At 51.3% G+C, this 23,087-nt stretch overlaps 2 protein-coding genes across 6 annotated transcripts; one reads left to right on the forward strand and one right to left on the reverse strand.

Moving 5' to 3' along the window:
* Positions 1–3,951: 3,951 nt before the first annotated feature.
* OST4 (oligosaccharyltransferase complex subunit 4, non-catalytic) lies at positions 3,952–4,985 on the forward strand. Of its 2 annotated transcripts, none has more exons than XR_009544002.1 (2): positions 3,952–4,124; positions 4,735–4,985. XR_009544002.1 is itself a non-coding variant. In XM_060168593.1 (2 exons), exon 1 carries the CDS (start codon positions 3,952–3,954, stop codon positions 4,063–4,065), a length of 114 nt encoding a protein of 37 aa, XP_060024576.1. In that variant the 3' UTR covers positions 4,066–4,088; positions 4,735–4,985. The 2 variants fall into 2 exon arrangements, 1 of the variants encoding a protein (XP_060024576.1); XM_060168593.1 differs by having other exon boundaries at positions 3,952–4,088.
* On the reverse strand, positions 4,531–22,823 carry AGBL5 (AGBL carboxypeptidase 5). Of its 4 annotated transcripts, XR_009544001.1 has the most exons (16): positions 22,695–22,823; positions 21,307–21,567; positions 20,889–21,060; positions 20,404–20,567; positions 19,648–19,825; positions 19,220–19,398; positions 18,354–18,810; positions 17,681–17,850; positions 17,216–17,351; positions 16,362–16,564; positions 15,540–15,754; positions 7,910–8,062; positions 6,714–6,826; positions 6,361–6,407; positions 5,739–5,869; positions 5,225–5,364 (listed from the first exon to the last, which is right to left on the reverse strand). XR_009544001.1 is itself a non-coding variant. In XM_060168591.1 (15 exons), the coding sequence occupies exons 2-15, from the start codon at positions 21,519–21,521 to the stop codon at positions 5,193–5,195; spliced, it is 2,574 nt and encodes an 857-aa protein (XP_060024574.1). In that variant the 5' UTR covers positions 21,522–21,567; positions 22,695–22,823; the 3' UTR covers positions 4,531–5,192. The 4 variants fall into 4 exon arrangements, 3 of the variants coding, with proteins under 3 accessions (XP_060024574.1, XP_060024573.1, XP_060024575.1); XM_060168591.1 differs by lacking the exon at positions 6,361–6,407 and having other exon boundaries at positions 4,531–5,364; positions 17,765–17,850; XM_060168590.1 differs by lacking the exon at positions 6,361–6,407 and having other exon boundaries at positions 4,536–5,364.
* Between the last annotated feature and the right edge of the window lie 264 nt (positions 22,824–23,087).

Below are 23,087 nucleotides of genomic sequence, written 5' to 3' on the forward strand. Positions count from 1 at the left end.
CACAAGGAGGCTGGTTCCAGCTCCTCCTCTAAATAGTGTTATCACTTTGAGCAAACCCCCTGACTCCACCGGGGGTCTGCCATCTTTCTGTCATCTCAGGTCCCTTCCAAATTCTACACTGCAAAGTGACGCAGACTTGGAAGGGAAGGCTGTGACTGCTTGGTGACTGCATGGGTAATGAGGGACCAGATGAAGGGGGACACCACAGAAGCTTCCAGGGTTTGAGCCAGCGTGAGAGGAGCAGGTTTGAAGGAAAGAAAGATGACCTTCGTTTGGGCATCCTGAGTTTAAGATGAGAATAACACATCTCAATGGAAATAAACGTCCAAAGGAGATGGTTAGCAGTGTGGGTCTTGATTCTGGGAACCATTTGCAGGACAATAGTTGGAAACTATAAGAATGGATGCCACCAAATCTTCAATGTGAATCTGAGTGATCTACCTCTGACGTCCAGAATATGATCCTGATGACTGGAAGAAATGTTGGCGAAAAGACAGGATGGTGACAGTAAACTCTGGAACCATCAGAAATGGAAACCTGTGCCTGTTCCTTAGAGGTGAGGGGATTGGCACCTAGGGAGACTTGAAGGAGTTGGTCCTAGAAGGTCCTGATTTCAAAGTCGCTGTCAGTGGAAGGCAGCTGCTTAGGCCCTGGCCCTGGCCCTGGCCCTGGCCGGAAGCTCACTCACTTCCCCTCCAGGTGGCCCTGGCTCCTGCTGTGCGTTTGCTTTCTCTGCTCTTCCCGGTCTTCTCCGTTCAGGAGCTCCTGGCAACTTAAAAAGTCATCCCAGCCATCTTGTGACTACTCAGTTGTCACCCGTTCCTTTGCCTGCCCCCTTAAGTTACAAAATCTGTTGTATTTTAAGTGTGTCAAGTCAAAAATGTTGCCTTTGAAATATAATGGCGGTAGGTTGCATTTCATTTAGTCCTGTAATTAGGAGCCAAGACCTAGAGCCTGACATGAATGTTCAGAGATATCAAAGAAATCAGTGGGTTCACTGGGGCGGCCTGAGGTGTTGGGCAAGCAGGCTGCAGGGGAGACTAAGGTTAGAGGGAATGCAGTGGTGGCGGTGGTATTGATAGGCAGCCACAAATTGCCAAAGAGACTGGAAGAGAATTCCTGGGACCAAAAAAGGCTAAGAGTCCCTCGGGCACTAGGACAAGATCTATTTTATAACCTCTCCAAGACAGATTTCCATGGGTCTAGTGCCAATGGGAAATCTTGGCTGTACCAGGCAACTAACTCATTCAGTCAACCATCACTGATGGCGCAATGAACTCCTGTGCCTGGCGCCAGAGAGATAGGGGCCCCAGCAGTAAGGAGCATTTTATGCCTACCACCCTCGGTCAGAAGACTGAAGAGTGGGAGGAAAAAGGGGGGAATAATAATAACCGGGCCTTGGGTCATGCCAACCCAGATGGGAATTCCAGCTTGTGGGGACTCTTGAGCAAAAGTCCACTATGCACAAATGCACACTTTTTTTTTCCTTCCAACCCTTCCCACAGGTACGATACTTCAGGAGCTAACCTCCCTGGATGCAGGGCCCAGTGCCCCTTTTCCAGGTCTTGTTGTCTTTTCACTCCTGAGCCTAATCCTGACTATGTCTTCTGCTTTAAATTGTCACACTAATCACAGAGATTAAGCTCCACACATTCCCCCCTGCCCCACGTGCCCCCTAACCCTCTCTCTCCCCCGATTTCCCCCAGGATAAGGTTTCACTTGTCTCACTTCCCACGTACTTTTCCACCCAAGCTTTTTTCAGGAGTTGTTAGCTCTTAGCTGAGTCCAGTTTAGTCCTGGAGACCATTTTTAACTTGGTTAAAATGTTCCTCCAGGCACTAGGCCAAATGACCCATTCAAGGCTGATAAAGACTCGCTGACCTAGGCACAGGAAGTTCTGGGAGGTGAAGGACATTTCTGGATGGTTCTAAAACAAAACCTTTTCCGCTTTCCCCTGACCCTAGGACAACCTATTGAGTCCACAGTCTGACACAACAGAGTATGGAACAGAGGAAGAAGGATCAGGTGACAGTCTCTAACCATTTGTAGAACCTTGGTCAAATCAATTACCTTCTGGGCCTCAGTTTCCTTCTTCATAAAATGACCTTGAAGGCCCCCTTCAGCTCTGAGAGTCTAGTTTACTTTGCAACTGGGTCAGCTGGTTTCTGGACAGCCTTGGAAAGCTGAAGCACTTCCAAGGCCTTCCCTTATGTCATTTGCAGTCTAGAAAGTCTACTTTCCAGGATCTAGTTGTGTTTCAACAGATCTAAAAGTTTGGTTGCTCTTGGATCTGCTTCAAATTTCCAGGAGATGCAAAGCATAATGTGTGTAATCCTTTAAGACCTAGACCCTCATTCTCCCAGAGCAGAGCTGGGAACAGACTGCTCACTGAGGGGACACATGAGGGAGTACATGGCTGGGATTTCACCGTTATGTGGAGGGAACATGGGGTTGGGATTCTAAACAGAAAACTTCTGGGAAATGGTGGGGGCTGCGTGATGAGAGGGGAGGCCGGGAAACTACAGACTGCTGAAGGCCGAGCCCAAGCTTAGGAGTCACTGGGCTGGTGCATGGAGGACAAACTGCTGATGGTCCCAGGCCAGGGAAGCCCACTCCGGGCTAGTGCACCCTTAGCTCACCGTGCACACAGCCTGCCAGTCAGTCCCCTTACCCAGCTGTTCCAGCCCCATAGCAGCTCCTGTAGTTTTCTTTGGCTCAGAGAAGCAGAGGCGTCCCCTGAGCCCTGGCCCCCCTCTACCGCAGAGCAACTGGCTTCCATTACCCCTGACAGCTCCAGAGAAACAGCCCAGCCCCTGGCCCCAGCCTGGCTCAGTGCCGTTCCCTTTTATGGTGAAGCTGAGGGAAAGCAAGGAGGTGGGGGGGAGTAGGTTTTGGCTGGGCAGAGGGTTGTAGAGCCCCAGGCTGCCTCTCCCCTCACCAGAGACCCTCGGACATCTACCCAGTCATCTTCCTTTTTTCTCCTCGGTGGCCCACTCTGCTTATAACCCACACGACCCCTCTTGCTGGTCCCAGCCTTTCCTCCTTTCCCCCCTCCCTCACATCCGGGTGGGGGGTGATTTCCCACTTGGCTTAAGTCCCATGGTTTGGGGTTTGATTCCGGGAGGGTCCGCCCTATTTCCGACGCCCACCTCTGAGAGTGGGATGGAGGGAGGGAGTCCGGAAGGGAGGCACTGGTCAGATCACAGGCACGATCGTTCTATTTGGCGGATGTGGGGCAGAAAGGCTGGCGCCGAGGAGAGTTAGCCGGCCGTCCCAGCCCTGTCCCCATTCTGCACCGCCTCTTACCCCTCTCCCGGCCGCCCGGACCAGGGTGGGGACCCTGAGGGCAGGGCGCAAAGGAAGCACCTGGCCGGGCCGGGAAGCGAAGGGTGGGCAGCAGCATGTGGGCCCGCGACCGAGAGGGGGGCCGGAGTCTAGGGTCAGGCCGAGCCTCCCGCTCGGTCCCGCCGCCACACCCTCGCTCTAGTCCACTCCTCGGCTCCAAGGAAGCGGCCCCAGCGCCCCTAACCCTGTCCCGGACCACGCCAACAGCTCACAGCTTCGCCGTGCCGCGTACGAAGCGAGCGTCTGCAGCCCGCCCGCCCCCTACGGCGGCCGGCCCCTCCTCAGCCCCGCCCAAGACCCCGCCCCTTGCGAGTGCGCCGCGGGAGCAGGCGAGACGCGGGGGCTAGGGAGCCCTTACCGGCCGAGCCTGACGGCCGGAAGTGGCTGTTTTGGGACTGAGCTGGCGCAGCAAACTTCCGGTCCAGGTCTCCTACCTCGAGCTAGTCCACAGATCGTGTCGGAGCCGAGCCCTGCGGATCAGGTGAGAGGCACGCAGGCGCGGTCCACGGCCCATCGGCGGTGGCTGGGCCAGTGGGGCGGGGAAGGGTCCTGGTCTGGGCGAGGAGTGCGCCGGTCCGAGGCTCAGTCCCCCCTCTTCTCCGCAGCATGATCACGGATGTGCAGCTCGCCATCTTTGCCAACATGCTGGGCGTGTCGCTCTTCCTGCTTGTCGTTCTCTATCACTACGTGGCCGTCAACAATCCCAAGAAGCAGGAATGAAAGTGGCGCTTTCTCCGCCCCAGGTAACGGTACGGGGCTGTAGCGCCCAGCCCCAGAGAGTGAGTGGCGGGGCCGCGCCAGGGCGTGAAGGGTTCGAAACTTCAAATCAGAAAGTGTTGGGCCAAGCATGATACTGGGCCCCTTTATCCGCACAGAGCAGCGAGTGCCCTGCCCCCTTCCCCCTTAAACTGCTCCCTGCTAGAACGGGGTGGGTTCCCTAAACCCCCTCAGTCCCCATCTTCATGTGGTCCCCAGATGCCCAAGTTGATAGTACGGGTACAAGAAAGTACTGACACCCGAAGGAATAAAGGTACTGAGGATGCCGTCCAAGTAAGAGGATTTAGGCTCTTCACTTAAATAGTACTCACTTTTCCAAGGTTGTTTAGGGTTTTATTTAGGCATAATTTTTTTTTGTGAGGGGTTGGAAAGATAGAGAATTCTATTTCAGGAGCACAGGGCACTGATTTAGGGGTTGGCTAGTGTAGACCCAAGCCATAGAGAAGAATGGGATGGGGGGAGGTGTTGTATGAACGTCTGGTAAACCAACCCATAAGTGTGGGCGAGAATTGTAAGGGGGGACAGGCTGGATGGGAGTTGATTCCTGAAGGATTGCCCCAGAGGAAAGCTGCAGCATTTTCCTTACCTCAGGTCTTTCCCCCTCTTTTCTAGGGTTCCAGGACATAGTCTGAGGCAAGATGGAGGGTGTGAGGGGCCTTCACACTTCACTTCATCCCTTCTACCCATCACAACATACAAAGCAACTACACCTGGATTTTTCCAAACAACTTTTATTTCCTCAAAGTCTTCCTTAACCTTATGGAACAAGAAGCTGCCACTGAATAGGGCCCAGCATAGGGCTACTTTATTTTCTACTCCCTCCCCCCAGTATAAAAATATAGATTTTTTTTGTGGTCCCAAAATCGTGTGCTGTGGAGGGAGGGAAGGGGTGGCAGGTCCCTGCTTTGTCCTGTCTCAAGGTGATGCTCTGCTGTGTCTCAGAACAGTGTGGCTGGCGTTCCAAGGAGTTATAATTGTCACATGGAATCAGGAGCTGAGAAAGGGGACTAGCACATTTCTCACTGTGTTCCCCATCTCCGGGTCATGTGCTGGGCGTGAAGGTCAAGGCCTCAGACCCGAGGAGAAACAGTGAGTGGAGGAGATTTAGGGACAAAACAAACCTCAGTTTGGCCCAAGGGCCCCCCACTGTAACAAATCCGGGACTGGGAGTCAGACAGACTACGGGAAATAGGAGAAAAGGCAGGGGCAGAGCAGGGCCGTGGGGGCCCAGCCTGAGGCAGCCTGCAACAGAGAAGAGAGAGGAGTCAGGGTTGTGAAAACTCCGCCCTTCTTCTGGTCTTTCAGCCAGGGGCTGGGAGATGAGAGAGGCAAGGTGGGTGAGGATAGGCAGGTTGAGCACTGCACAGTGGTCTGACAGGAATGGTCTGACCAGCCTGCTCCTTAGGCCTAACTAGAAGTTGTTTTCTTGTCTGTTGGAGTGAAGACGGACAGCATGATGGGGAAAAAAGTCAGGGACTAGGTTCTTAATGAAGGTACATTTAGTCTTTCGGGGGTCAAAGGGAGAAGGGAAGGAAGAAAATGATCTTGAATGGCAGAAATGGGAATAAGGGGATAGAAGTGAGAGGTGGGGTGAAGCGTTGCACCCTGGTGCTCACCGTGGTATGGAGCAGGGTCCCGGCTCTGGCTCACTGCTCTCCCTGCTCCGGGGGGTAGGGGACGTGGGGCCCGAAGAGCCTCTCATCCCTCTGCGAGTCGGCGGTGAGCCCCGGCCCAACCTGGGCCTAGCCTGTGTGGACAGGGGGTAGGCTATGAGGCTGGATTCTTCCATGAACTTTTTGCTTCTAGGTTTCCTTCTAGTATCCACACGTATGAGTGTAGTATGGGTGTCAACACGGGTACTGGGACCTTGAGTTCCTGGGCACTGTTCCTAGCTGAGAAGGTAGGGCAGGATAATAGCTAGAAAACTCTTGGGTTCAGTCTATGACTATACATTCCAAGCTTAACTAGGGGAGTCAGAAGGGTCCAGCATTTAACCTTCATGGCTATACCACGGTCAAGATCTGGCTGAGTAGAGAAGCACGGTGTGGAAAGATGTTGGAGGATTAGTGGGTCTGCCTCAGAGCCTTCATTGCCTCAGCCCCTGCCAGAGCAGCTTAAGCTTCACCTGTTCAGTCAGCTTCTGCCTACACCTAACTTCAGTCAACCTAGCATGGGGATCTGGAGTGAATCGGAGTTGGTGGCACAGCTGTTCCTAGGAGCAGCAACCAGATGTGTTACCTGGGGAATCCGGGACCCCTCCTGGCGGGAACTCTCCTCGGGCAGGTCTGGGCAGAAAGAGAGGAGAAGCTAAGGCAGGGGCAGGCAAAGCCAAAGCTAGCAGGCTGAGGTTAGGGTATGTCTGGCAGGGATACTGGGATTGGAAGCAAGCAAGAGACCTGGCTGAAGGGGACAAGGGTGCAGCACCGGACAGACAGGCACTCAGGCATCAGAGCAGCTCTCTGCTGTGGTTGTGGGGAGAGGGTGTAAAGCAGTGCTGGGCATTTTCCCTCCCACTACCCAGGTGAACAGCGCCTTGCTGGGCTCTGCAAGAGTCGCTATGCTGGGGACTAGGGAAGACCCAAAAACGTTACCTGTAGTCGGGTCCTGATACAGGGGATCCGAGGTCCAGCCCCTAGCAGGCCTTTCCCAATCACCATGACAGCCTCTGGTTTGTCCCCTGAGGGTAGGAATGAGCAGCTACTCCCTAGGGAACAAAAGAAACTGATATCAGGATAGGGCCACGGAGAAGAGGTAACTTCCTTTAGATCAGAGTTTCTCAGTATTGGCAATATTGACATTTTGGGCTGGATAATTCTTTGTTGTGGGCGGCTGCCTTGTGTATTTCAGGATGTTTAGCAGCATCTCTGGCCTTTGCTCAGCAGATGCCATTTCTTCCCCTGCCTCCTCCCCACTGTAACAACCAAACATCTCCAGAAAAATGTCCGCTGCCTGGCAAAATCGCCGCTGGTTCAGAAGCACATCACGCTCTAGTCTGGTCCGAGGGGTAGAACAGTAACTTGAGCTTGAATCAGAACCCACTCAACTGAACTACTATGAATTTATAGACCTTAGAGTTATCCCAGTCATATGTGTGAGCATTTAAGGATCAAGTCATCAGTACCCAAGACTGGTGGATTCAGGGCTACCCGTCGAAGAGAGTTAACAGGTTGGGAGTAGTGGGCTCTGAGGGACGTAGGAGATGTTAGGCTGAAGTTTTAGAAATCATCCCCATCCAGTGCTTTACACGGCTGGGTCTATAACTTAAAAGGAGAGCAGACGGTCTAGGCTCTTTGTGGATGATATGGTCACACAACATTTGCGGTGGTGACAGGTGAAAGGCCTATGCTTTTTTCATTCTTCAGTTTTGTCTAAGTTGCCCAGCTCCTGGAGTCAGGGAGCTTGAATAAATAGCAGGTAGGAAAAGTCCTCAGGTTCCTCAACTGTAAAAATAAGGATTAAATGAGATAATGTGCTTAGAGCAGTGCCTGCCACATAGTAAACGCTCAATAAGTGGTAACTGTTATTTTATTACACAAAGATGTTCACTAAACTCCAGCCTCCTGTACAAGGGCATTGATGTTAGGGATTTAGGATAATCCAGGAGGATAACTGGTGCCCCTGGTCTGGAGTGGCCTGTATTACATCAAGTCAGGAATGAGGTCCAGGTCACATGGCAGCAGAGCTGGAGGGATTTCTTCAAGCCTAGTCAGGAGTCTGGCCTATGCCCTGGGAGGTAGGGAAGGAAGGAGGTTGGCCAACCCAGATTTCAGGGGTGGTGGGTACAGACCTGATATGCCGAGTGAGTTGGGCAGTAGGCAGGAGCCCATGTGTAAAGAGGCTGTGTTAGAACTAACAGGAGTTGGGGACGGGGCCGGGCTGCTTGAAGTAGGGTGATGGGTCAGTGGCTGCTGCCGCCGTCTCCTGTCCTGGCTTCGGGGCTCTGAGTGGAAGGGACACAAGCAGATAAAAGGGCAAATAAGTGAGGCATTGTCACTCCCCTGCCCCATTGGCCTTCCCTTGTCAGCAGATGCCTGTTTTCAAGCTTGTCATCACACCAGCATCCCTCTTCTGAGGTAAGTCTAAGATGGGTAGAAAGAACTAATAATTTATTCCAGCTCTCCAGTTTTCATCCAGCCCTCATCCTACTTCACCTCTCTGGAGCTAACCAGCCTACTCACCCACCAGTTCATTCTTCTGGCAAAGAAGTTATTGAGCTTGGCTTTCCTAGGTTCTCCTCTTCCCCCCTAACCGCCCCTTTTCAACTACTTGTCCTGCCCCTAAATGTCAGTGTCCCCCACCATTTTAGCCTTGGTTCTCTCCTGCTCTATGTACTCAAAACTCCCAAGTCTCCCTCTTGCCCTTTTTTTCCTGAACTGCAGTTCTGATTGTCTACTGATCGTTCCTACCTGGCAGTCTCTCATGACCCAAACAAAACTCATTTTCTCCCCTCCTTCCTTTTGTTCTCCCTATCTTGGTGAAAAATCTGCTAGAAACCTTGTTTCCTCTTTCGACTCCTCCCTCACATTTAGATTTGTGTTTAACCCAAATCTGGACAATTCTCCCTCTGCCTTCACTGGAATTCCTCCTTTATTCACCCTTGCCATTGCCAGCATCCAGATACAGGTCTTTATCTCTCATCCAGGCTTTTGAAAAAAATTCCCCACTGGCCTCCCCAGCTTGAGTCTCTTCCCTTTTACAATCCATCCTTCACACAGATGCCAGAAATTATTCTTCTAAAATACAGACCTGATCAAGTCATTTTGGCTCAGGCAAGGGAGAGATACTGAAGGTCTTTTAAAGGATAAAGTCTAAACTTTTTAACGTGGCATTCAGAGCCCCGCCCATTGTGGGTCCAGTCTACACATCCTTAGTAGGATGCTGACTTGATCCTTCACACCCTCTGCTATAGCCTCTAGGGCTACTAGCTATGTGGTTCCTCTGCAAAGTCTGTTTCCTCTTCTAGTGAAACTTTGGACATCTTATATGTCCGATCTCAAATGTCACCTCTATGAATCCTCGCTGACCATTAACAGTAGGATTAATTCTTCTCTTTCATTGTCCTTTGTTCACTTGGCTAGTAATTTTTTATGGTTTCTGTCTCCTTAACTAAATATTAGTACATGTAAAGTACTTAATACTGCCTGGCACATGGTAAGTGCTCAATAAATGTTAGCTAATATTCTAATTGGAACTTGAGTCTCTTGAGGGTAGGGACCTTGTCTTTTCTAATACTGTACATCCCAGTGCCTGTAAAGTACTGCCTGGAAAACCAGAGACCTTAATAAACATGTTGTTTACCCGGATAGCAGACACCCACTGTAGACCGTAAGCTGGCTCAACAATCCCTGTCTAAGGGCGTATGGTTATACTCTGTGGGGCAGCTCTCTTGGTCCCTTCTTTGTAGCTAGAGCCTCACTGCTACGGATTCTGAAAGGTGGGGTCCCAGTGGGGTAGATGGTGAGGTAGGGAGATTCTCAGGCTTGGCAGGTCCTTCCTTATCACAGGGGGACAGCAGGTACCAAATGCTCTCAAACGGAATGAGCTGTTAACCTTTGTGGAGCTGAATTCGATGGTAGTTCCAGATGCCAGTTGACTTCTAACAAAGCAACATGCGTTACATGTGAAAAGGCCCTAAAGTAGGAAGCAGGTGACAGTAACTTTACCTTGTCTAGCTACACTAGCAGTGACAAGGCTACTTCTGGAAGGTCCCAAACCAAATTTAAAAAAACTGATACTCGTATGAATAAGGACGAGAAGAAAGGGAGAGATCTCAGGATGGAAGCTACTCTAGCTTTGAGGAGTTTGCCAAGATGCTGGGTACCAATTAGAGTCTAAGACCACAGACAGGAGTCAAAAACAACCAGACCTAGTGAGAGTTGGCACAGCGATGCCAACAAAACAACCGAAGTCAGACTCATGGCCACAGTCACATAACTCGAAACATTACCCACCACCAATGACTTAGAGACACTGTAGAGCCTAGACCTGGGTAATTCTTTGATTAAAACAGGGATGTCAAGATGATGTCAAGTGATAGTGCACAGTAGGCAGAAATAATGAACTTTAATGACAGAGGGGGAAATAGCAGGAAATAGATGATCTGAGAAATATCTATACACAGAAGGATGTTGAAACCATGTTAAGGGATGAAGCCTCACCCCACCCCAAGGAAGGATAAGAGAGCAGGCTAGAAATTGAGTGAAGGCCTCTGGGACATTTGTAGGTTCTAGTAAGGAACTGAGTGGCACTTAAGAAGATACAAAGCGAGGGAGGGAGACGCAAGAGGGAAGAGATATGGGAACATGTATATGTATAACTGATTCACTTTATTATAAAGCAGAAACTAACACACCATTGTAAAGCAATTATACCCCAATAAAGATGTTAAAAAAAAAAAAGATACAAAGCAAAACAGGCAAATGATATAAAAAATGCCAATGTGAAATGTAAGGATCAAAGGAAAGATATTAAGGATACAACTCAGGAATCGTGCCCCTAAAGAGAGTTTCAGGGTAGGAGACAGGTTCTAGTTTAGGAGAGAGGCCTGATCTGGAAAGTACAAGGCATTTAAAGGTAACACGTCATCACTTAAAAGACTGTCTTAAGGTTCGGGGGCTGCCTATGGCAGCGTGAGCACACAGCCCAGTTTCTCATGTTTTGGCTTCTGGGCCCCGGTATCATCCAGGCCTACCCAGTCTCCATTGTGACAAGAATTAAAGGGAGGAGCCCCAACTCTCTTCTTTCTTGGCTCGAAGCTAGAGAAACAGTGCCTTAAGGCTGAATGCAAGTGATAATGTGAACAGCTCTACATCTAGAGCTTGTGAGATGGTGTTTTATGATAATCAGCCCCTAGGTTCCATTTGGGAGGCCGGACAGTCCTGGGGCAGAGGCCAGAGGCATAGAGCCAGACCCACCTTACCATTGTATGAGTCAGAATGGATGTTCTAAGGGCTCACAATTTTGAGGGGCAGTTGTGTAACCTGTGCCTAGGTCATGCATCATCCCTCCAAAACATCTTTAGAACTGTCCCTACAGGTAGCACCCCAGATCTCACTGGATCCCTAGGATGAACGCAGACCTGATTTATGCCCTGTGAGGGGTGGACAGGCGAGACAAGCCTTCATTCAGCTTCAACTTCCTGCCTTTTATTTGTTCAACAAATATTTGCAGATCATTTAATAAGTGCCAGGCATGGTGCTAGGTGCTAAGGGAATAAATAGATGTGTTAGGAGATATTTCCTGCCATCAAATAAGTTTTGTTACTCTGCTATTTAACACAAAACTTTCGCTTGCAGGGGAAAAAGTAAAAGTGATGATGGTGCTGGAGGCACTCTTCCTATGTCCTTTGACTCACTTCTCAAAGGAGCCTCCACTCACCATTGGCCTTTAGCTGCTCTATCAGAAGCTGCTGGTCAGCTGAGACAAGGCATCACAGAGGCCAGGAGAGAATTCTGGTAACCTCAGCTTTAAGTGCCAGAGCTGGGGCGGACTAGAGTGGCCATGGTGGGCTGATGGCTGAAGGCTCCCCGCTTTACACTTAAGTCCCTTGTCTTTTACACCAGTATCCCGCCGGGTAGGGTGGAGGGCTAGGGAATAAGTTTAAGCTATTGAGTGAGACTTGCTTGAATCCAGGGCCAGGACTAGTATGAAGCGAGTGAGGCGCCTAGAGTGCATAGTTTAAGGAGGCCCTTGCCTGACCCTGAGAGCGAGTGCCTTCTTAAATCATGTGTCCTAGGCACCTCACTGGCTTCCCTCTAGTTCGAGCCCTGTTTTCATCAATACATAGGCAACAGAAGGAGGAGCCCGTTTACTATCCACCCCCTCCCCAGCAGGTCCTCCTCCGAGCTGTCTGCATCTGCTCGTGCACCAGGAAATCGCACACGTTAGCTGTCCCCCAGTGAGCTCTCCCTCCTGCTCCTCGGTAGCAGCTGCGGACAGTGCCCTCTGCGCTCTGAGCCCCGTGGTCAGGGATGTGACCATGGGTCTGGGAAGGCAGTTCTCGGGACCTATTTTGCAGCAGGGGGAGAACGAGGTAAGGAAGATCCTGGCACTATGGTCAGGGGCGCTGGGAGGCAAGGCTTACTCAGGCTCTTCCAGCCTCCTGCCCCAGCAACATTCCTGCTCACCCCAAGTTGGCTACTTTTTGGCTTCTAAAATGTCATCCCCCAGCCTCCGAGGACAGACCCTGCCAGACTAGTTCCCTGATTCTAGCCTAAGCTTCTGGCTGGGCTACCTAGATCTTTTCTGAAATTTTCTGGGTAGCCCAATCTCATGTTCTGTTCTGGCCAATAAAGGATAGTCAGTTAAACGTACGGTTAAATGTGATAAAATTTTTATACATTAGTGGGAATTTTCTTATAAATAAGTTGGTAAGTCAGAAAAAAAAAAACCTTGTCAACGCAATCCCCGTTTTGGGATTTGGAAAGTGTATTTATAGCTGCTTTTATAGTTATAGAGATATGAGGGTCGTGTTCTTCCTATCTCGGAAGACAAAGTATGCCCAGATGTGGCAAAGGCCCAGGGGCCAGATGTGTGGAACCAGGAAATGTCACAAAGCTACAGCATAGGATAAATCACACAAACAAAATGAAGAAGTTTTTCTAAGGGTTAGTTGAAGATGCCATGTCCACATACCACAGCTGCATCACAAGTCCCTAGCCCAGGCCAGGGCCAGTCTCCCATCCTGGAGTCTTACAGGGACTGAGATGAAGTGGTAAAACTGTAGCACCAGCAGATGCTCAGGAGAAAAGGAGTCAAGATTCCTAGACCTGATCTTTCAGCTCCTTACAGTATTCCTGTTTGGTATTATTAGGAACCTTCTTGACCCCCTGACCTTAGAGACATAGTTTCTTAGTTCTTACAAATATTTATGCAAGTCCCTAGGGTGTCTTGGTACTCAGACCAGCTCTCTTTCTGCTTTTAAGTTCATTTACCTGGGGGAACATGGCTTCTCACTTGGTTTCATCTGTACGTGGATGACTCTTAGATCCAACCCTGATGTCACCTTTTCTACAGTTTGGCCCTTTTTCTGCCTGTAGGTCATCTCCATATAGCTAGCCCATGACATCCAAGCATGTCTAAAATAGATAAACTCAGCACTTGGCTTCCAACAATGTCTTACTGTCATCATGACATTTTCCTTTAGCTTGTAGCCATGAAGCTCTCTTAGTTTGTCTCTCTTCCACCACCACTGAATCCTGCCACTTCTATTTCTAGTACGTACATTCATAGACCCTGGTATAGGCACTAGTTATCTCATGTATAAACTACTGCAAGGATCCCACCTCCCCATCCCTGCTTGATTTATATATAAACAGTTCACAGATGGCTCTCTTAAATCTTTTGTTCCCATCATTCTCAGAAACACAGTCGTTGCCATATGTCTTGTTAACTCATAATCTTTGTTTTCAAGACATTCCGGCTTCTTCCTCCCACCTGCCTTCCTGATTCCCACGGGCAGGGCTTGGCCCTTCGAACCAGCTAGCGCGCCTGCCTGTGGCCCTCTCTACGAGGCAGCTCTGGTCCTGGCTATCACTGTTATCTCTGGAATGTTTTTGTTAAAACCATACACCACCACCCGTTCTTCAAAAAAACCATTTCTCAACTGATCATTCTTTGGGTGATTACTCTTGTGTTTATCTACCACAGTGGCTCCCCATGTTCCCTGTATGTTTATAATGAGTGTGTGCTTTTATGTTGTGTTTACTGCCCTGTGTCCCCCATAAAGTTTCAAGTCAGTCAACCAGGAATTACTTTGTACTGACTATGCCTATTTTCTATTAGTTATTTGGGGGAAGTAACAAATAAACAGAATACATGTCTCTCACTCAAGGAGCTTAATACAACACTCTGCATTTGGTGGGGGGGAGCAGGGAAGATGTTAATAAAATATTGACTAAAAACTGCCTAGAATCCTCCAGTGGGGACCTAGAAAAGGCTCTTTGCTATTTCCCTTTTGTAATCAGGGAAGGAGAATTTATGGTGCCAATACTCCTTCTATGAGTTAAAAGGAAAAGAAATTAAAAGAAGAAATGTCCAGATTTAAGGTGGGAAACTCAAGTAGACTGGAGCACGAAAGGACTAAATTTGAGTAACTGCCACTTCATAGCTGCGCAACCTTGGACGAGTTACCCTTAAACACCCTCAGTCTCCTCATCAGGAAAGTGGAAATACCACCTATCCCACAGGGTCTTTGTGAGGATTAAATGAAATAAATATGTGATACTGTTTTTTTGTTGTTCACTGTTTAATGCTATTTAAATATAAGGCATTATTATTGCTTTAATACTCTCCTTCTATCAAACAGTGTGCAAAAGTGTCCTTTCCCAATGAAGACAGACTCTAAGAGTGGGGCTTGGAACATAAGCAGAGGTAACTATGGAGCTTCTCAGGTGTAGAACGTCTTACTGGTCAAAGCTGGTAAGGCCCGCTGCGCTCTCTCCTGTGGCTGCTCTAACTAGTAGTCAGATTTCCACAGCCACTGACCCCAGTGCATGTTTCTGCTCTGCACCGAAAACTCTGTTGCAAGCTGAGTAGCAGGGAAGTGCTAACGAGGACGAGTGCAGCTTGAAGACCAGCAAAGCTTAGTTCTAGCGTTTAAGCCTCCATACTCTGGCAAGATTGCTGTAGCCCAGAAGCCACATACAATGTTGATTTTTGATTTAGTATTATTTCCAGAAGTGGCCCGGCAACTGTCTCCCTACTACAGTCCAGGTCACTCCCGAGGAACGGCTCTGGATTCCCTTCCTCTTCTTCCCTGAAGGCCCACCTGTTTTGGGGCTACACTGTGACCCAGAATCTCTTATCTTGTATCAAGCAGGATCTCCTTGGCCAAACCCAGGGGCACAGCTGAGCACTTGTGACCACTGCTGGAAGGGGCTAGACTGTTGCTTTGTAAGCCTAGAACAGGAGCTGTCTGTAGTTGTTCCATTTTTCTTTGGAAGAGCTGGCATCCTTCTGATAACACTTTCTGAACAGGCTCTGAAGCTAGGAACAATTTCAGCCCATAGAGACCCTGGAGAGGATTCTCCGTCTTTGTATGGTGCTGCGATTTGGATTGTGAGGACATCTCCTTATGTTGCTCCCAACAAGACCGACCCTGTCCTTGACGTGGAGGCTCCATGTCTCAGTGTGACCCTGCTCTAGCCAGTGTTTCTTCCTTGGAAACTTTCCTGCCTCCCAGCAGTTGCTGAGACCCAGATACCGCGGACTCCCGCCTATGCCATATACGGTACCGTCTGGAGCTCGTGCCGCAGGGAACACCAAGGTCGCAGAAGAGGCTGTAGATTCTGCTATATACTAATTTTATTGATTCACCCCTTGGTCCCAGGCCAAGTGTGTATCTTCAAGCTCTCACTTCCCCCAGCAATGCCCCAAACAAGTGAACACCTGTTGCAGGGGCTCCCAGACTAGCTTACCTCTGACGGGGCCCAGCACCCGGTGGCTGACCTTTTGGGTGCTGGAGCCCAGGCCTGGCAGCCCTGCAGGCCGGCTGCCATGAAAAGGAAAGCTGAGGGAGTTCTTCATCTGTGGAGAATTTTGTTGACTGCTGCTGCTACCACCAGCACTTGTGCCAGTGCTAAAACTTCGCGCGCAGCTCAAGGTATTTTCAGAGCAGGAAACAGGCAGTCCACTGCAAAGAAGCAGATGCCAGTTAACCCTGGGCCAGGGAGGCTGTTGCAAGTCTTTCCCCATGGTCTGATGCTCAGTAAAGCATCACCTCTGGAGTGAAAAGGCACAGGGAGGGATTTACGTCCACGGATAAGGTACCTAACCTGGGGCATCTCAGGATGCCTGGGAGCCCCTGTTCACACATAACGCGCTCCTGCAGACAATACGCTAAGAGCCATAAGGGCTGTCCCTGGGCAGCTTTAACTCCCAGCGAATTCCCCTTTAATGCCTTGGTGCTGCCCTTGGACCCCTCAGTCATTCACAACCACTGGAAGCTGAGCTTTGCCCCCACCCGCACCCTAACTGTATTTGATTTGTGCAGGGCTCTGGAGCAGGGAATCCCCTAGCCTGCTTTTCAGATATCTGGGAGGTATGCAGCTCCAGGTAAAAGGGAAGAGGATCCCATTCTCCAAAAAATACACTGATCTTACTAATTTAAGTTTACCCTGGAAATATTCACCATGTGGCCCTTCCGGAAGTTGGGAATCACACAAATTCCTTGGAACTCCTCGCTCTAGAGCCCTGTTCCACTTTCACAGCTTTTCTCCCTTCCACCCTGCTGGCCTTACTTGTTACTTTTGGGTGGAGTTCGAGAGCCTCTCTTCTTGTTGACACCCGTGTTCACAGTAGTGCTCAGGCCTCGACTGCTGCGCACGTGTTTTAGCATCCAGGCCCGGAGGTTCGTGAGGCTGTTGTGCTCTGACAGCACAATTCGGGGCCATGGATTGCATTCTGCCATGTCCAGAGCTGCAATGGCCATAGCTCGTCCCACCTGTGGGGGGAGTCTGGTTTGGCTCAGTGTCTTGGTCTTCCAACCTAGGGTGCTGTGTTGGTTTGGGGTGCACAGCACAGTGGAAGGGAAGGAGAGGCCGGCCTCACGTTTGCTCAATGAGTATCCCAACTTTTGTGCTCAGGCTGTTTATCCCAAGTGGATTTAGAGCTATTCCCTAAACTGTTGCCCATCTGGGGCCCTCATCCATTACGAGCAGGGGCAGGTGGGCTTTCTGGCTGGCACCAGGGAGGAGTTCTCCCAGCAGGAGAAGGCACTGGGATCTCTTCTATAACCCACAGCTCTTTCTACACCTCTTGTGTGCCCTAGGACACCAGGATCATCAGGTACCTCTGCAGAGGGGGTACTTTTAGGTCAGTAGTGAACAAATGCAATAGAAGGAGGAAGACAAGCTCAGGGGTTCTCTATGGCGGGGCTGGGGGGAGGTCAGAATAGTGCCCACTCATCCTCTCAGTACTCTTACAGTCAGAGGCCTGCGCCTGTTAACCGAGGAAGACAACCACAGTGGTTGAGAGATGAGGCAGCGATAGTGGTGCGCCTGTCCTCAGAGGACCTTAGAGTCAGGTAGCAAGAGTGAGGGCCTTTCCAGACTTTGCGGTTTCCCTTTTCCCCACTCATCCCCTGCATGCATACCTGCTCAAACTGTTCCACAGTGTATCTGGAGGGGAAGGCCGGCAGGGGAGGGGGGCTGGCACGTCCGTTGTCATGGCAGGCGGCAGGGATACTGTTTACTGAGCGTCCAGTGTTGTAGTTGCATTCAAGTGTGTAGCTAAGACACAGAGACATTTATCAGACAGAATCTGGACAGAACCACGGGGGGACAGCCTAGGCGGTCTATGAGACGATCATTTGGGAAAAAATATACACAAATAGAAAGTGCTAATCCCGAGCAACTAGAAATTGACCTTGGCGCTTTATTATGTACCTAAGAAGGTCCCCAAAAGGGGCCTTTAGTGTCCCAGACTAAAGACAAGAACACTAGCTGTGAATCTGTCCTTGGAGAAGACTTCGGCTACCCCTGCCCCTTGAGCGCCCTCGACTGGGTACTGTCTTCTTTGGGAAGCTACTTCATCAACTGTATCTCAATTTCCACCCAACCTGTGGATTATCCCTGAGGCTTTGTAGATTGCAACCCGGCCGCTTCCCTCTTTAGACTGGCCATCTCTGCGGTCTCGGGCATACATGTTCTTCTCTGAGAAATTGCAGCCCTGGAAGTCAAAGTGGGCTGAGTTCAAGGAGATGAGCTTTGGATACAGCATATTTTCCACCTGTTTGGGCGAGGAAAAAGGCAACTCAGAAGGAGAGACAGAGCAAGAAGGGATTCGGACAAGGAAGAGATGCCAAGCATGCGGCCACGTGCCTTAAACACAGCAGACACCTTCCAAACCATCGGCAGTACTCAGTGTTGGTAAATTCTCACTGAATGTTTGACAGTATTTCTAGGTGTTGGAAAGGTATGATTCTACCTCTTTTTAAGCCCTTCTTCTCTCCAATAATGCGAAATTCTCCTCCTCCCCTGGTTTCCCAAACCCTAGAAAAGACTAGGATGCCGACGGCTTGACCCTCATTCAGAGGTCATGACGTAACGACTGAGACGTGAGGGGCCCAGTGCTGCCCCTTCTTGGCTCTCTGGAGCTCGCTCAGGATAGTGTACCTCTTGCAGCCCCAGGCTTTCCTGCCAGAAGGCCCCCTTCCCTCCATTTGTGGCCTGACCTTTATTTTCTAACCTGCAACACGTCCCACACTCACATGACCACCTGTGGATTCCTACCTGGGTGTTCTCGTCACTAAAGCTGTTTCCATACATGAAGCAGCCCCTTTTAGAGGCATGTCCATGCAGGTCCACGTAGTAAGCAACACCACTCTCTCTGGGGGGGATGGTGTCGGGGTCTGGATGCTCAGCCTCAGTGGACTGCTGTGGCATAATCCACACGCTGTGGTGCTTCGGCTCTGCTGGCTCGGTCTGTGTCCAGGCCTCAGGGCTCCCCCCGTCAGGCGAGTGCCCAAGGCGAGCTTCATTTCGGAGATTGTTGGCTTTCTCAAGGTCAGAAAGGGGAGCATCAGGAGGGAGATGGGGACTGCGCTGGTGCTCAGAGGGACTCTGGGAGTTCAGACGGGAGTGCACGTGGTGGTAGAGAAGCACAGCTTTAGCCCCGTAGACGGCGGGGTGCAGGACTGCATCAGGCTTCAGGTACTGACGGTTCAGATTCACTCCACGCGAGTCTGTGCTGTAGAGAAACAAGGACCAAAGCAGGGTCTAGAGGGCTGGGCCAGCGAAGGAGACACTAGAGTAGATGAAAAGGAGACTTGACTTGTGACACGAGAGGCTGAGGGTGCGTTAGGAAAGAAAGAACTGAGGCAGGCCCCCTCTGTGGCCAGCTGTCAGCCCTCCCACAGAACCCTAAAAGGCAGCTCCCTCGGCTCAGCTGGACCTGGGCATTCCGGCTGTTCTCCTAGAGAGTGCCACTAGATGGGACACTCCTTCTCAGGTCACTGGATGATCACATGAACCTGCCCTTGTTAGGGTGCAAGAGGACTGGGAACACAGACGTTAGATGAGAGGCTGAGAGTCTTCCACTGAGATGCAGGGCGTGAGGGGACTGGGAACAATCCAGGGGGGCTGGGGACGCTGCTTACCGGTAGTGGCCCCGGACTACGCCATCGGGGTTTAACATGGGAATCAGCTTAAAGACAAAGAGGCGACGTAGGGTTTGGGCCCGAGGATCGTCAGGTCGAAGGATGAAGTCCAGAAAGCCATTGAAGACAAAGCTAGATGGAGTCTCCCCAGGGTGTACCCTGCTGCTTAGGAAGAATATCTGAGGTGGAGAGGAGAGCAGTTATTAGGTCAGTTGCTCTATATTCCGCGGTCATCATGTGGGGATGGTGGTGGGATGAGGTGGAAGCAGCCACTGGACTTCCAGCTGGCTGAGTTTGCAAATGAAGTAGGAGCCGTCACACTTGCTTCGTGCGTCCACGGGGCTGCGGAATAACATGGCCTTAAGCTACCAGCAGTGCCTGGAGCTGGGCAAAGGCCAAGGTACTACCTTTATGCTATTTCTACTCACCCTCTTGCCTGTGAAACGGAATGGTCGGGGTGTGCTGGCATCAGGAAATAGCTGCTCTAGGCGGGGCTCTCGATCTTCTCGAAGCCCATGGCAGGAACTGATCGTTAGCAGATCTACACGCAGTCCATCCAGAGAGTAGCAAAGGGTCTCCCGGTGGTAATAGATGGTATCTAGGGGGCTGCAGAGGTACAAGTCGTTAAGCCAGGAGAAGTCCCTGAAGTCCTACCAACAGGTGGGCCTTGTCACGAGCCCAGGATTTGTGGGATCTGGTACTTCACCCTAACCTTTGGGGCTTTACAGTCCCTCACAGTTTTAAGTGAGGCTGAGGATTTGGGTGGGTCTGCGTTGCCAGAATGCAGGGAACAGGACAGGATAAACGTATTGTTTTTTTCCCCGGTTTATGGTGCCCTAGGATAGACTACTTTGTATAGACACAGAGAGTTGGCCTCTGTTGGGGCAGGAGAACAACAAATGTGTGCTGAGCAATGGCAGTGCTGGCGAAATTCTGGGTAACTGAGGGGAGCTAGGATACTAAGAGGCTTGAAGTAGGCAGGTGGATAAGTGGAGTGGAGCGGTGGTAATGCCAAGATCAAGGTCACACAGAAACATCTGTCAAAGGTACCCCAAATCCCACATTCTGTACAGAGAAAAGAACAGATGAGGTTTTGTTTCAGGGCTCTTAGGGCAAGTTCCAGGAGTAGCAGAGGTGCTGTGTGGTCCCGGACTGCATGACAGGAGTAAGAATGCGGCTGGCACCTGCTATGGGTAGGGTGGTTCTCCAGAAAGCGCTGGTCCAGCTGGTTTAGCAAATCCTGGCAGTCACTGTAGGAGAAGGGGTAGCAGAAGGCGAAGAAGGTGGTGGCCCCACGGCTTTCCACGAAACGGTGAACAAAGGATAACACAAACTGCGTCTCTGTCATCTGAGGAGCAGAGGAGGAAGAGAGAGGGGCAACATGCCATCGGCGTCAGAACTAAGATCCTACTGGGGTCACCAGGAACTGACCTCACACCCTCATCACTTTTACCAACGTCCCTCCCTCTGAAACTCCACATGACAGCCAGATCCTTCTAGGCTTCCCGAGGCAGGGGCTTATCTTGGACTCCAGCTGGCGCCAGAGGGACGCTGGTACCAAAACCTGGTGTCCCGCCTGCCTAGCACGCTGTATCGAAGGGACTCCTCTTTCCTTTTCCTCATCTGCTTTAGCACCCAAGTCCGTCTATCCTCCTCATGGGGAACTTACCTCAAAGGTGGGCCGGTCTCGAATGCGTTCCCAGCGTGGCCGGGTGGGCAGTGTGCGCACAAAGGGGGCCATGCCCTGGGAATACAGCTTGCTTTGCTTGTTCATGTTCATGACGTTGATCTTGATGAGTTTCCCTGGAGTTCCTCCCCGGACACTGAAGTAGAACCATGACCTGAGGGCCAGAGTAGGCGAGACAGGTCATTCTACATGGGAGGGTTGGAGAGGAGCTATGTGGGAGAGCTGGAGCAAGCCAAACTGGGAAAGGGCTACTTGGTAGGGAGAGAGGGAGGGAGGGAGAGGAAGGGGGAGTGGGAGGGGAAGGGTAGTGTGCTGGCATGAACTCTCAAAGGGCTAACTGAAGCACGGGTGCGGGGTCAGCCTCTCTTCCTTCTTCCACCCTCCATTACTCTCCTCTTACCTGTTCCCATTCTCGAATTCTGTTTCAGCACAGTCTGGTCGGGTCCACACGTTGAACTCATAGTCAGGGGAAGAGGCAATGCTGCTGGTGGAGGCCGAGGCACCACCCACCACTCCTTCCCCATCACTAGATACAGATTCCACCTTCTCCACGTGGGCTAGGTTCCCTGAATCAAAGCGAGAACTGAACAGCAATCCCCCACAGCGCAGCTCCATGGTGGGGCTGGGAAAGCATCCTCCTGCCCCACTCAGGCCCTGAGAGCTGGGGAAAAATGGTGGGGTAGGGAGGAGAGGGAAGAAAAATGAAAACATGTTCTTTGAGTATCTCTGGGTGAATGAGAGCTGCTCTTAGGGAGTGCCCTAAGAAACAAGAGTCTCTCTCCGCCTTAAAAAAAAAGGGTAGAAGTGGGCTTCCAGCAAAGGCCAAGAATAAGCAGTATTCTGTCCCCACACTAAGGGTTATAACTGACCTCAAAGGACCCAATTTTACCACAGCTTGGCGATTCCAAAATGAAATACTCAGTGGCTTAAGTATGCTGAGAAACACTAGACTCTAAGTTTCTTTGCAGCCCAAAGATTACAGAAGCTAGAGAGGTCAGATTGCCCAAACCTAGCCAAGACACACCCACCACCACATGTGGCCATCTTGAGAGATGGGCCATTCTGGATCTCTGGTTCCCAGACTGGCTCCCTACTCTGGAGAAGAGCAGAGTGGAGAGAACCAAGTTTCTAACTTTGGATGGGCAGCTTCCTCTCTCCACTCCTCTGTCCTCACAAGTACTGACCAGGCAGTTTTCTGTTGCTCCCCTGAGCCCTGGAAGGGCTGGTTCTTACTTTTTTGTTATTACTCCATACCTATCAGGGAGGAAAACTAGACGTGTGGCCTTTGCCAAGCCAAAGGAAACTGGTCAGAAGCCACCTGCTCACCTGGAGACTACAGCTCAAACCCAGTTAGGGTACGGGTCTATTCCACCCCCTCACCCCCAGTCCTGTAAGCACTGAAGCCCCTGAAAAAGCTACCCTGGTAGTTATGGGTTAGTAATGGGTGTTCTGAGCATCCCTAAAAAACAAGTGGCCGATAGAGACCTACTTGGGGACAGGGGGATGGCTTCTCGACCCACAACTCTGAAGGACCCTCACACAAGGACCGAGACTGTCCCGGCCGGAGTGGGGTTTGTTGGCTTGGGACGGTTCTGGGCGGACTCACACTCGCGGGAGGGTAGGAAGGCAGGGCGTAGCGGGTAACAGGCGAGGCCACAGGAGCGGGGGTGCGGCCGGGGGCACCCCGGGCGAGGGGCGGGGCGGGGTGGGATTCCAGGGGGGCTCCGGGCCGCGGGGGGCTGAAAAGGGGGCGGGGCCGGGGCCCGCACTCCACGCAGAGCCCCTCACCTCTCTCCGGGCCGGTGATCCCGCTCCCTCTCCCGCTAGCGAGGCGCCACCTGGGCCCCGGCACCCGGGCCCTCCACCCAGGGCCCAAACAAAACCCGAGCGCCGTGGTGCCGGGACCCCGCTCTGCCGGGAAACAAGAAGTCTCACGCCTATTGGCCGCGGGGACAGCTGGCTACCCGCCCAGTAAGGCTCGCTGCCATTGGCCAGCACGCCGGGGTTCCCTCGCACATTTAGCGGGTACCTGAGCCCGTACTGTTTGGGGGCTCGACCTGCGGGCCCGGCGGGAGGGTTCCACCCGCGTCTTCTCAGAAGACGGTTAACGGCCTGCCCACCGGGAGGAGGAAAAGACGAAGTGACCAAGAAGGACACTGGAAAAGACTCACCTGCAAAATA

Source organism: Lagenorhynchus albirostris, chromosome 13 (genome assembly GCF_949774975.1).
Source record: "Lagenorhynchus albirostris chromosome 13, mLagAlb1.1, whole genome shotgun sequence".
Taxonomy (NCBI): domain Eukaryota; kingdom Metazoa; phylum Chordata; class Mammalia; order Artiodactyla; family Delphinidae; genus Lagenorhynchus; species Lagenorhynchus albirostris.